The sequence below is a fragment of the Corapipo altera genome, unplaced genomic scaffold (assembly GCF_003945725.1).
Source record: "Corapipo altera isolate COAL_440 unplaced genomic scaffold, ASM394572v1 318, whole genome shotgun sequence".
Lineage (NCBI taxonomy): Eukaryota > Metazoa > Chordata > Aves > Passeriformes > Pipridae > Corapipo > Corapipo altera.
In genome coordinates, this window is record NW_020885115.1 from 115,889 (window position 1) to 127,284 (window position 11,396).

The following is an 11,396-nucleotide window of genomic DNA, read 5'->3' on the forward strand; positions in this document are numbered from 1 at the left end:
CCTCACCCCGGTGCAGGGCACCCCTCACCCCGGTGCCGTGCCTGCCCGGTGCCGGGCGCTGGCTGCGGCCGCTAATCCGTGGCCCGTTGTGTAACCGCCATCTGCCACGGGAGCAGGAGGCGCCGCTTAATTACACCCTGATTGCCCCCCCGCTAATGAGCTGGGGGGGCCGGGGGGCTCCGGGGACCCCCGGGGGGCTGCGCGGGGGGGACCCGCTGCCTGTCCCTGAACCCCCCGTGCCAGGGCTGTCCCGGGGGCCCCCGGCAGCTGGCATCAGACAGAACCGCCCTGGCACATCTGCCCACGCCCCCCGAGCCCCCCCGAACCCCCCCCGGCCCCGCACCTGCCCGCACACGTGAGGGAGCCCCTGGGGGACCCCCGTTCCCACCGGGAGCTCCCGACCCTGCTGCCGGGGCTCCAGGTGCTCCTCGCACCGGTGCTGGAGCAGCTGCGGGACCCTCGGTGGGGTGGGGGGACCCCTCTGGAGCGGAGGACCCCCTTCACTCCGCTCCCCCCCCGGCACCCCCTGTTCCTCACGGAGCCTCTTCGTTGCCTTGGCCGTGGTTAAATGCGCCGCCAGCGATGCCCCGGTCCCTCCTGCCCCCGCCGTCGCCACGAGGGGACACGGTCGCCGTCACCGGGGCGGGCTCTGCCCCCGGCACTGGGGAGGGGGTCTCGGGGTGCCCCGGCTGTGCCGGGGGGAGCACCCGGCATCTGCTCGGAATGGGATGGGGGTCCTCCCCGCGGTGGGCAGAGCCGAGGACAGGGACACGGGGGACATGGGAACGGGGGCTCAGAGGTGTCCCTGGCTCGGGCACGGCGACCCCCGGTCCGGTGGCAGAGGGGAACGGCGTGTCCCGGCAGCGGCACCGTGACTCACCCGCGGGGCTGGAGCCAAGCGCCCGGGAAGGTCACCACGCCCTGGGTGACAGTGACAGGGCCTGGCATGGCCGGGGTGGCCGTGGCATCCCCATGGCTCAGGAACTCCTGGGGACCCCCGTCTCGTTCCGGCGGGGACCCCTGGAGGGGACAGGATGGGGCTGGGAGACCCCAGACCCACTCAGGGTGGTGGGCCTGGTGGTGCCACCAGGCAGGGGGTGTCACCTGTCACCAGGCAGGGGGTGTCACCTGTCACCAGGCAGGGGGTGTCACCGGCACGTCACTGGCTGTCGGTGGTGGGCTGGGGACCCCGGGGACCCCCCGGTCCCTCTGGCACCCACTGCGTGGGTGCGGGCGCTGCCCCCCAGATCACCCTTCGACCAGGCTGGGGGTGCCCGGGGGGGCCGGGCGGGCCAGTGGGGCACTACCAGGGCTGGGCAGTGGCCAGGGACACCGGCGGACACGGGGACACCAGGAACCGTGAATCAGCCGAGGCTGCCACGGCCAGCTCAGCACCACCGTCACTGTCCCGTCCCCACCGTCACTGTCCCCGTCCCCACCGTCACTGTCCCGTCCCCACCGTCACTGTCCCGTCCCCACCGCCGCTGTCCCCGTCCCCACCGTCACTGTCCCCGTCCCCACCGTCACTGTCCCGTCCCCACCGCCGCTGTCCCGTCCCCACCGCTGACGGGGCGTGCGGGTCACGCGTTGGGGATCCCTTGGGACGCGCGGGGCTGCAGGTGACATCTGGCAGTGGGGCTGGCAGAGGGTGACCGTGGGGCAGGCAGGGGGCACAGCGGTTCCGAGGTACCCCTGTGCCCCGCCTCGCCCGGGTCAACCCCCGTCGTGCCTCAGTTTCCCCGCGGGGCCGTTCCCGGGCGCTCCCGGTCCCTCCCCCGGGGAGTGGCGGCGGCTGGAGCCGGGGAGGGGAGATCGGGGGGGCCCGGCGGGGGGGGGGCGGCGGGGAGGGCTCGGGGGGTCCCGCCCCGCTCCATCTGCCGCGCGGGGCCGGGGGCGGCGGGGGGGCGCGGGGACCCCCGAGCGCGGCCATGGCCCCGGCGCGGCGAGACAGCGGCGACCGCTCCGACGGGGAGCGGCGGGACCGGGTCCGCAGGGCCGTCCGGGTGTCCAGCCTGGTGGCACAGGAGGTACGGGGGGGCCGGGGGATCCCGGCAGAAGGGGACCCGTGGTTCGTCGCGTTGCGCGTGGGCGCGGGGTCCCGGGGGTGTCCCCCTGCCAGGATTGCAGGGATGGAGCAGGGGAGGCACCGGGGGTCGCGGCGGGCGGCTCTGGGGGGCACCGGGAGTTCCGAGGGAGTCTCCCTTGAGGGGGAAATGGGCTCCTGCAATTTGTCTTGCCGCGCGTGGGCGTGGGGTGCCGGGACTGTCCCTGGGGTGTCCCCACGCTGGGATATGGGACACGAAGAGAGGGGGCACCGGGGGTTGTGGCAGGGGTGTTTTGGAGAGTTTGGGGGTCTCGGGATTTTCGGGGGGTCTCCCCCCCGGCAGGAAAAGGGACCTGCATGCCACTCGTCCTGCCATGCGTGGGTGCCGGGTCTCAGCAATGCCAACGCGCTGGGAGGGGGGACACTGAGCAGGGGCTGGCACCAGGAGTTGCAGCAGGCATCTCTGGAAGGCTGCGAGGGCACCTGGGGAGCCCGGGGGCTCCGGGGGGTCCCCCCTGCTTGAGGAAGGGGGTCCCGTGGCTTGTCCTGCTGTGAGTGGGTGTGGGGTCCCAGGGATGCCCCCACACTAAGGTGGGAAGAGCATCAGGGGTTGTGGTGTCTCTGGGGGTCTGGCAGGGTTTGGGGCTCTCCCAGTGCCCCCCGGGGTTGGGGGTGCATCACCCCCCACGGGCACCCTACAACCAGGGTTGGGGAGCATCACCCACCCCGGGCCCCCCCATGACCAACCTTGGGGGGCATCACCCACTCCAAGCCCCCGTGTCCACCCAGTGCCATGACTGGGCCCAGTGCTGTGTCCAGCTGTGCCACGGTGGCCGTGGCTGTGACGTGGGGAGGGGTGATGGCACATGGCTGTTGAGGTCCCCACTGTGTCCCCAGGTGGTCCCTTACATACCCAGGTGGTCCGTGCCATGTCTCAGGTGATCCTCACTGTCTCCCTCGGTGGTCCCCACTGTGTCCCAGGTGGTCTCTGCCATGTCTCAGGTGGTCCTCACTGTGTCCCAGGTGGTCTCTGCCGTGTCCCAGGTGGTCCTCACTGTGTCCCAGGTGGTCCCATGGCTGTCCCCTCGCCAGTGGCCCGTGGCCGTGGGGCGGGTGTGGGTCAGTGCCAGCGTCACGGGGTGGGGGTCGGTGCTGGGGCGGGTGCACCGCCCTCTGGGACGTCACCCCCTCCCCTGGGGACGTCACCCTGTCAGAGGGCTCATCCCCCACCCTGCCACGGGTGCCACCCGCAGTGGTGCCGCTGTCGCCGCCTGCCCGGGGCGGCCGCGTGTCCCCCGTGCCCATGTCGGGGGGTCCCGAGGGCACCGCGACGCCGCAGATCAGCGACGTGAGTACCCCCAGTGCCACCCCCCGGGGACAGCGGGGCGGGGGGTCACCACTGTCAGGGGGTCACCACAGTTGGGGTGTCCTCAGTGTCGGAGGGTCCCCACAGCGTTGGAGTGTCGGTGCTATTGGGGTGTCCCCTGAGTCAGGGTGTCTGCACTATTGGGGTGTCCCCTGCATTGGGGTGTCCCCTGAGTCAGGGTGTCTGCACTACTGGGGTGTTCTTGGCGGTGTCCCCTACATTGGGGTGTCCTTGGCATTGGGGCGTCCCCTGAGTCAGGGTGTCTGCACTATTGGGGTGTCCCCTACATTGGGGTGTCCTTGGCATTGGGGTGTCCTTGGCCATTGGGGTGTCCCCTGAGTCAGGGTGTCGGTGCTATTGGGGTGTCCCCTACACTGGGGTGTCCTCACCAGGGCCAGGTGTCACTGCAGCCAGGTGTCACCTGGCCGGTGATCAGTGCCAGTGGTGACCACGTTGGGTGACACCTGCGGGGTCACGAGGTGTCATGGGGGTCGGTGTCTGTCTGGCCATGGGTGTCCCCAAGGGTCTCCCCTGGCCCCCCCAGGTCGGTGATGCAGGTGGGTGTTAGTGTTCAGGTGTGTGGGGTCCAGAGGGTCTGGGAACCTGCTGGGGTGGCTGGGTGGGTGCAAGGGCCTGTGTCAGTGCTGCTGTGGGGCACCTGGGCAGATGTGGGGCACCTGGGCAGGTGTGGGGTACCTGGGCAGGTGTGGGGCACCTGCCAGGGCAAGTGTTGGGTGCCCATGTGGGTGTTGGGGTCTCTGAATACTGGGTACCTGCTGGTGCAGGAGTTGGGGGGCTGTGGCTGTCAGGGACCCACTGGTGCTGGTGTGGGGTACCTGGGCAGGTGTGGGGTACCTGGGCAGGTGTGGGGCATCTGGGCAGGGGGGCAGCTGCCAGTGCAGGTGTAGCTGTGGATGTTGAGGGTCCGTGGGGCAAGTGTCAGGTACCGGGGCAGGTGTTGGGGGTCTGGTTTGGGGTCACCTGCCAGAGTGGGTGTTGGGGGGTCCAGGGGGTCCCCGCTGCGTTGGGGCCGGGCGGTTCTGCCGTGGGGGTGCCAGGGGGTGTTGGGGTGCTGGGGGGTGCCAGGGGGTTGTTGGTGCCCTCGGGAGTGCCCGACGGGGGTGTGTCGGTGCCCCGGGGGGTAAGTCAGGATGCCGGGGGGTGTGTGTGTGGCTGCCCCAGGGGGTGTCGGTGCCCCCCGTCCCCGCGCGGGGTGTGTGGGGTATTTGGGGTGCCCCGTGGGCGCGGGTGTCTGGGTCGCGGCAGGTGCGGTGCCGGGTGTCCCGGGGGGGCGGGGGGTGTCGGTGCCACCGCAGGTGTCGGGGACGCGTCACCGGGGCGGGACGTGTCACCGCGTGTCGCCGAACGTGTCACCGGCACCGCCGCCATCTGTGTCACCGTGAGTGACGGGTGTCGGGGCGGGGGGAGCGCCGGGGGGGGTCAGGATGTCTCTGCGTATCGGCCCCGTCCTGACACACGCACTCGGGGTGGGGGTCCCACTTGTGTCGAGGGGTCCCCAGCCCCTCATCATGCACCCCTGAACCCTGCGTGGCACGGGCGGGGGGGACTGTCCCCGTGGCTGGGGGACATGGGAGGGCTGGGGACTGTCCCCAGACTAGGGGGGCTGGGAGCTTGTCCCCACCTTGGTGGGCTGGGGGTCCCCCGGCTGGGGCTCGTGGGACACTCGAGGGGTCCCCGGCTGTGTGTGCAGGGGGGTTGGCTCAGGGAGGGGTTACCAGGACTATGTGCCCCCCCGGCTGTGCCCCCCGGGGGTGGCATGGGCCTGCCCTGAGGGGGTTAACCAAGGGCTGGGGTCGGGGGTGTGTTTTGGGAGGCTGTGGCTGGGTCGGGGTCCTGCTCCTTCTGCCCCCCATCCATCACTTCCCGGCTGCCTGCAGGGCCAGAGGGTCCCCAAATGGGGGTCCCCGGGGGGTGTCCAGGTGGGATGTGGGCGCCACCCCCCCACCTCACCCGTGGGGGCCACATGGTTCAGGGAAGGGGCCGGTGGTGCCCAGTGGGGGGGTCCCAGGTGTTCCGGGGTCTCCCCCGGTGCACAGCAGGACCCCCCACCCCACCTTGAGGGTTTCTGCAGGCCCCGGGCCCCCCACTGCCGCCCCCCCTCGCCCTCCCCTTTGCCGCGGGCCGGGATTTGTCCCATTTTGCCGTGGCAGCTGCGATAAATTTAGCGGCAGGAGCTGCTGGTGGCTGGAGCCGCCCCCCCCGCCCCCCGACCTCCCTCCCTGCTGTCTCCCCTGTTCCCCCCCCGGTCCCTGCCCCCATCACACCTCAGCCACCCGGCACAGCCACGGCCAAAGGGGCTCAGCAGCTCCGGGGTCGGGGTGTCCCCCCCACCCCTCCCCTTCCCTGCTGTCCCCCAGCACCCCACCCACACTCACACCGTAGGTGGGGGGACCACGAGGAACTCTGGAGTTGGGGTGTCCCCCCCGACCCCCCGTGACACCCCCTCCCCTGCTGTCCCCCCTTCCCTCCCTGTCCCCCCTCACATGGCAGCCAAAGGGGCCATCTGGGGCTCGGGGATTGGGGTTTCTTCTGCAGGACACTCCCAGGGACTGCCCCTGTCCCCCCCAGGGACCCCCGTGCTGTCTGGGGCACTGGAGCCCGGGGGGCTGTGGCCCACAGTACCTGTTACCCCCCGTGTCCCCAGGGTCCCCTGACCTCACATGACCCCGTGACACCTGCCACCCCCCTGGGGGACATATTTGGGACACGTGGTGGGTGTTGGTGCTCAGCACCTCAGGAAGGGATGTGGGAACTGGGACCACCCCACACCCAGGCCACACGTGGCCTCGTCCCTCCGTCACGGCGCGTGGGGGATCCCCCGCGTGGGGGTGGCAGCGGGTGACGCAGGAGCTGCTGCGTGTCCCTGAGCTGTCACCCTGTGTCCCAGTGCTGTCATCACATGTCACCGCATGTCCCAGCACCGTCACTGTGTGTCCCAGTGCTGTCACTGTGTGTCCTGGTGTCATCACTGCATGTCCCTGTCACCGTGTCACTGTGTGTCCCGGTGCCATCACCGCATGTCACCGCATGTCCTGGTGCCATCACCGCGTGTCCCTGGCACTGTGTGTCACTGCGTGTCCCAGTGCCATCACCTTTTGCCCCACTGCTGTCACCACATGTCCCGTTGTCACGCGGCTGTCCCCGCAGTGACACGGCTGTACCCGCTGCCCCCTGAGGCCACCGAGGCTCCTGGGGACAGAAGTGACAGGGCCCCCCTGCACCCCCAGGGACATCCCCTGGCCCTGTGACCCAGGGGAGGATGGTGGCAGCAGGGGACACGTTTGGGCTGAGCTGGCAGGACAGGAAGCATGTCCTGACCCGTGGGCACCACACAGGTGGGACATTTTCCTGGCATGTTCCTGGTGTGTTCCCGGTGTGTTCATAGTATGTTCGTGCCCCATGGCACCTGCTCCCCACCACAGGGCTGATTGTATCCCCTCCACGCCAAAAACAGGTGTGGGCTGTTCCTAACGTGTTCCTGGCGTGTTCCTGGAGTGTTCCTGGCGTGCTCCTGGTGTGTGTGTGCCCCGTGCTCCCTGCAGGGCTGGCTGTGTGCCCCCCACGCTGGCGCAGGTGTGGGATGTCCCTGGCGTGTTCCTGACGTGTTCCTGTGATGTTTGTGGCGTGTGTGTGCCCCGTCACACCCTGCTCACTGCCACGGGGCTGGCCTTGTCCCCCTCGGTGCCACTGGGGTGCCTGGGGGGGGTTGTGACATGTCCCACCTCGAACCACATCGCCCGTGGGCACCCCCAGCCTCGCCGGTGTCACCGCCGTGTCACCGCCGCACGCTGACCCCTCCGGCGTGTCACCGCGTGTCACCATGTGCCGGGGGGGTCTGAGGGGGGGCTGACAGGGGGACTGGGGGGGGGCAACCCTGGCCGTGGCGGCGGCAGCGGAGCAGCCTGGGAAAAATTTCCGCCCCAATAATTCCTGTCGGCTCCGGCGGAGCGTGCCCGGCGCGCGCCACACCGGGGTCCCTGCCACACCGGGGTCCCTGCCACACCGGGGTCCCTGCCACGCTGGGGGGCCCTGCCATGCCGTGGGGCATCGCTGCCACTGAGGGCCCCCCCTGCCCCTGAGGGTCCCCGCTGCTGCCGGGGGTCCCTGGGCACTGCGATGGGCACAGGGCCGGGCCACGGGGGTCCCCGGTGCCCACGGGCCGGCGGGAGCTGACCCCCACTGCCCCCCCACCCCGAGGATGCTACCCGCGCTCCTGCAGCTGCTCCAGGAGTTCCCGGGCACACCCCCCGCACCCCCCCGGTCCGGGCCCCCCCCCGGCCCCAGCTCCATGCCCGGGGTCCCCCTCTGTGGCAGCTGCCTGGGGCTGCGCCGCGATGGCACTGGGCACGGACAGGAGGAGAAGGTACCGGTACTGCACCCCGGGGGTCTGGCGCTGGGGGGGGTGGTGCTGCACGGGGGGGGCACTGTGCCCACCGTGACCCGGCGGTGGCCACACGAGGCTCCGGCTGCGTCCCCGGCGTTGGTCTGGGAAGGTTTGGGGCTTACAAAGAGCCCTGGCCCTGCATGACCGGGGATCCCCAGGAGACCCCCCAGCTCCCCAGCGGTGTCCCCGGGGTTGGGGGCCGATTGGGTGCAGGGTGATGGTGCCCGTTCCCTTCCCTGCTGTGCCACAGTGGGTGGGAACCCCGCGGTGGGCGTGGGCAGGGTGGGGGGGCAGAAGTGGGGTAAGGGGACCCCAGTGGGGAGCAGGGGGACTGTGACCGCTGTGGGGCACAGGGCAGGGGGCTGTGGGTCACCCCCTGTCATCTCTCACCTGAACCGTGGGGCTGCACATGGTGACGGTCTCTGTGGTGGCAGGGAGGGGAGGGACCCCCCAGGGACTCCCCAGAATGCCCAGGGACTCCTGGGGTCACACCCAAAGGCTGTGCCAGGTGTCCTGCACAGGGAATGGGAGGCACAGGGGGTCTGCCTCCAGTGGAGATGGTGAGGGTGGCTGGGGGGGTTCATGTTCTCCTGATGGAGATGCTGGGGGGGTCTGTGTCCCCCCCAGATGGAGATGGGGGGGGGGGGGCAGGTTGGGGGGCAGGGGGGGGAGCACAGGGTGAGGGGCACAGGGCAGCGTCGTGTCTGCGGGTGTTTGGGGTGGGAAGTGCCCCAACGGTGTCTGTGGGGCAGAAGGGGTTTGTGGGGTGACTCGGTGTTGGGGGAGGCCTTTGTCCCAGCTGTGCCCTCCAGCCATTCCCCTTCACCCCACGTCACCCATGTCAGGGCCCCCGTGCACCCCTCGTGGCTCACACCGGGGTCCCTCTGCACTGGGGTCCCTCTGCACCCCGGGGAGTTACAAAACTGGTAATTTTAGCACCATCGTGCCCAATGTTGACCCAGCGTGGCCAGGGCCACCCCTGACCCACATCTCCAAGTGCCACCTGTACCCGGGCCGGGGAGCCGAGCCCTGTGGGGTGTTGGGGTGCAGCACTGACCCCCCCGTGCCCCCAGGTGCTGTCGCTGGGCGCCGACGTGCTCCCCGAGTACAAGCTGCAGGCGCCGCGCATCCACCGCTGGACCATCCTGCACTACAGCCCCTTCAAGGCGGTGTGGGACTGGCTGATCCTGCTGCTCGTCATCTACACGGCCATCTTCACGCCCTACTCGGCCGCCTTCCTGCTCAGCGACTCCGAGGAGGCCCAGCGGCACCACTGCGGCTACTCCTGCAGCCCCCTCAACGTGGTGGATCTCATCGTGGACATCATGTTCATCATCGACATCCTCATCAACTTCCGCACCACCTACGTCAACTCCAACGAGGAGGTGGTCAGCCACCCCGCCAAGATCGCCATCCACTACTTCAAGGGCTGGTTCCTCATCGACATGGTGGCCGCCATCCCCTTCGACCTGCTCATCTTCGGCTCCGGCTCCGAGGAGGTGACGGACGTGGGGACGTGGTGGCACCGGCTGGACCGTGCCCTGGCTGGGCCATGCCCTGGCTGGGCGGTGCTGTTTTGGTGCTGGGGGGTTGCATTTGGAGGTCCTACCTGTACCCCCAGGCCAGGGAAGGGTGCCAGGTCCTCCCAGGGGCTGGTGCTTGGGGGTCCCACGTGTGCCCCCAGCCCAGGACACCCTCATGCCCCCTGTCCTGCTCTGCAAACCACCTTTGCTCTGGGCTGGGGCACTGGGGGCACCTGGGGTTCTTGTGGAGAGAGGGGACAGGGATCCTGCTTTGGGGCAGGGACCCAGGGCGCCCTTTGCCCTTCCAGGGATCTGTGGGGGTTCTTTGCCACCACTGTCCCCTTTCCTCCCTCTCCAGACCACCTTTGCCCTGGGGGGCACCTGAGGCTCCCTCTGTTGGAGAGGGACTTACAGAATGGAGGTGCCTGGCTGGGGGCAGAGACCCCTGGTGTTTTGGTGGTTCTGTGGGGTGTCTCTCCACCGTTGTCCCCCCGAACGATGACACTGATGGGGCTGCTGGTGTGGGTGGGATGGCCCAGCCTTCTGGGTGCCCATGGAGTATCTCCCCCCCCTTAACCCCCTTTCCCCCCACACCCCCGAGATGATGCCTGATCAGGCTGCTGATGTGGGGAGAGGGGATGGGGGGCCGGAGGTGCCCGGCTTAGGTCAGGGACCCCCCTCGCCCTTCCAGGTGCCCGTGGGGTCTCTCTCCCCCCGCTGACCCCCTCTTCCCCCCCAGACGACGACGCTGATCGGGCTGCTGAAGACGGCGCGGCTGCTGCGGCTGGTGCGGGTGGCGCGGAAGCTGGACCGGTACTCGGAGTACGGGGCGGCCGTGCTCTTCCTGCTCATGTGCACCTTCGCCCTCATCGCCCACTGGCTCGCCTGCATCTGGTACGCCATCGGCAACGTGGAGGGGCAGAGCACGGGCTGGCTGCACGCCCTGGGCCAGCAGATCGGCAAACCCCTCAACAGCAGCGACCCCCGGCGAGGGCCCTCCATCAAGGACAAGTACGTCACCGCCCTCTACTTCACCTTCAGCAGCCTCACCAGCGTCGGCTTCGGCAACGTGTCCCCCAACACCAACTCCGAGAAGATCTTCTCCATCTGCGTCATGTTGATTGGATGTGAGTGACCGGGGGGTGTGAGAGCACCTCTGGGTGTGAGAGCACCTCTGGGTGGGTGTGAGAGCACCTCTGGGTGTGAGAGCACCTCTGGGTGGGTGTGAGAGCACACCTGTATGTGTGTGTGTGTGTGCACACCTGTGTGTGTGTGTGTGTGTGTGTGTGCACACCTGTATGTGTGTGTGAGAGCACCTCTGGGTGGGTGTGAGAGCACCTCTGGGTGTGAGAGCAGCTCTGGGTGGGTGTGAGAGCACACCTGTATGTGTGTGTGTGTGTGTGCACACCTGTATGTGTGTGTGAGAGCACACCTCTATGTGTGTGCATACCTGTACACGTGTGCTCACCTGTGTGTGTGTGTGTAAGAGCACACCTGTGTGTGTGTACATACCTGCACACGTGTGCTCACCTGTGTGTGTGACACCTTCCCCGATGCTCCATCCGAGGGGACCAAGGGCACCTCGGCCCGTCCACAGGTGACACCCGTGGGTAGGATGTGGCTCTGCTGGGGCAGGAGGCTCCACAGAGGGATCCAGACAGGTGGGATCCATGGGCTGGGGGCACCTGCATGAGGATCAGGCAGGCCAAGTGCCAGGTCCTGCTCTGGGGTCACACCAGCCCCATGGAACACTCCAGATGTGGGGCGGAGTGGCTGGAAAGGTGGAAAAACCCCGGAGGTGCTGGTGGCAGAGGCTGGACATGAGCCCAGGTGGGCAAGAGTGGGCACCTGGCTTGTGTCACCATAGTGTGACCAGGACAGTGACCATCTCCTGTGCTGGGCACCACCTGGAATCCTGGGGGCAGTTCTGGGCCCCTCACAACAGGACACTGAGGGGCTGGAGCGTGTCCAGGGAAGGGAATGGAGCTGGGAAGGGGCTGGAGCAGCAGGAGCAGCTGAGGGAGCTGGGGGGGCTCAACCTGGAGCAAAGGAGGCTCA

General features: G+C 69.1%; 1 protein-coding gene across 1 annotated transcript in view; it reads left to right on the plus strand.

The window, feature by feature from the left end:
- Nucleotides 1-11,396, plus strand: part of KCNH2 (potassium voltage-gated channel subfamily H member 2) — a 25,554-nt gene that overhangs the window by 7,126 nt on the left and 7,032 nt on the right. The window contains 2 exon segments of the mRNA XM_027669917.1: nt 8,889-9,314; nt 10,078-10,465. Of these exon segments, the coding sequence (XP_027525718.1) occupies nt 8,889-9,314; nt 10,078-10,465 (814 nt within the window).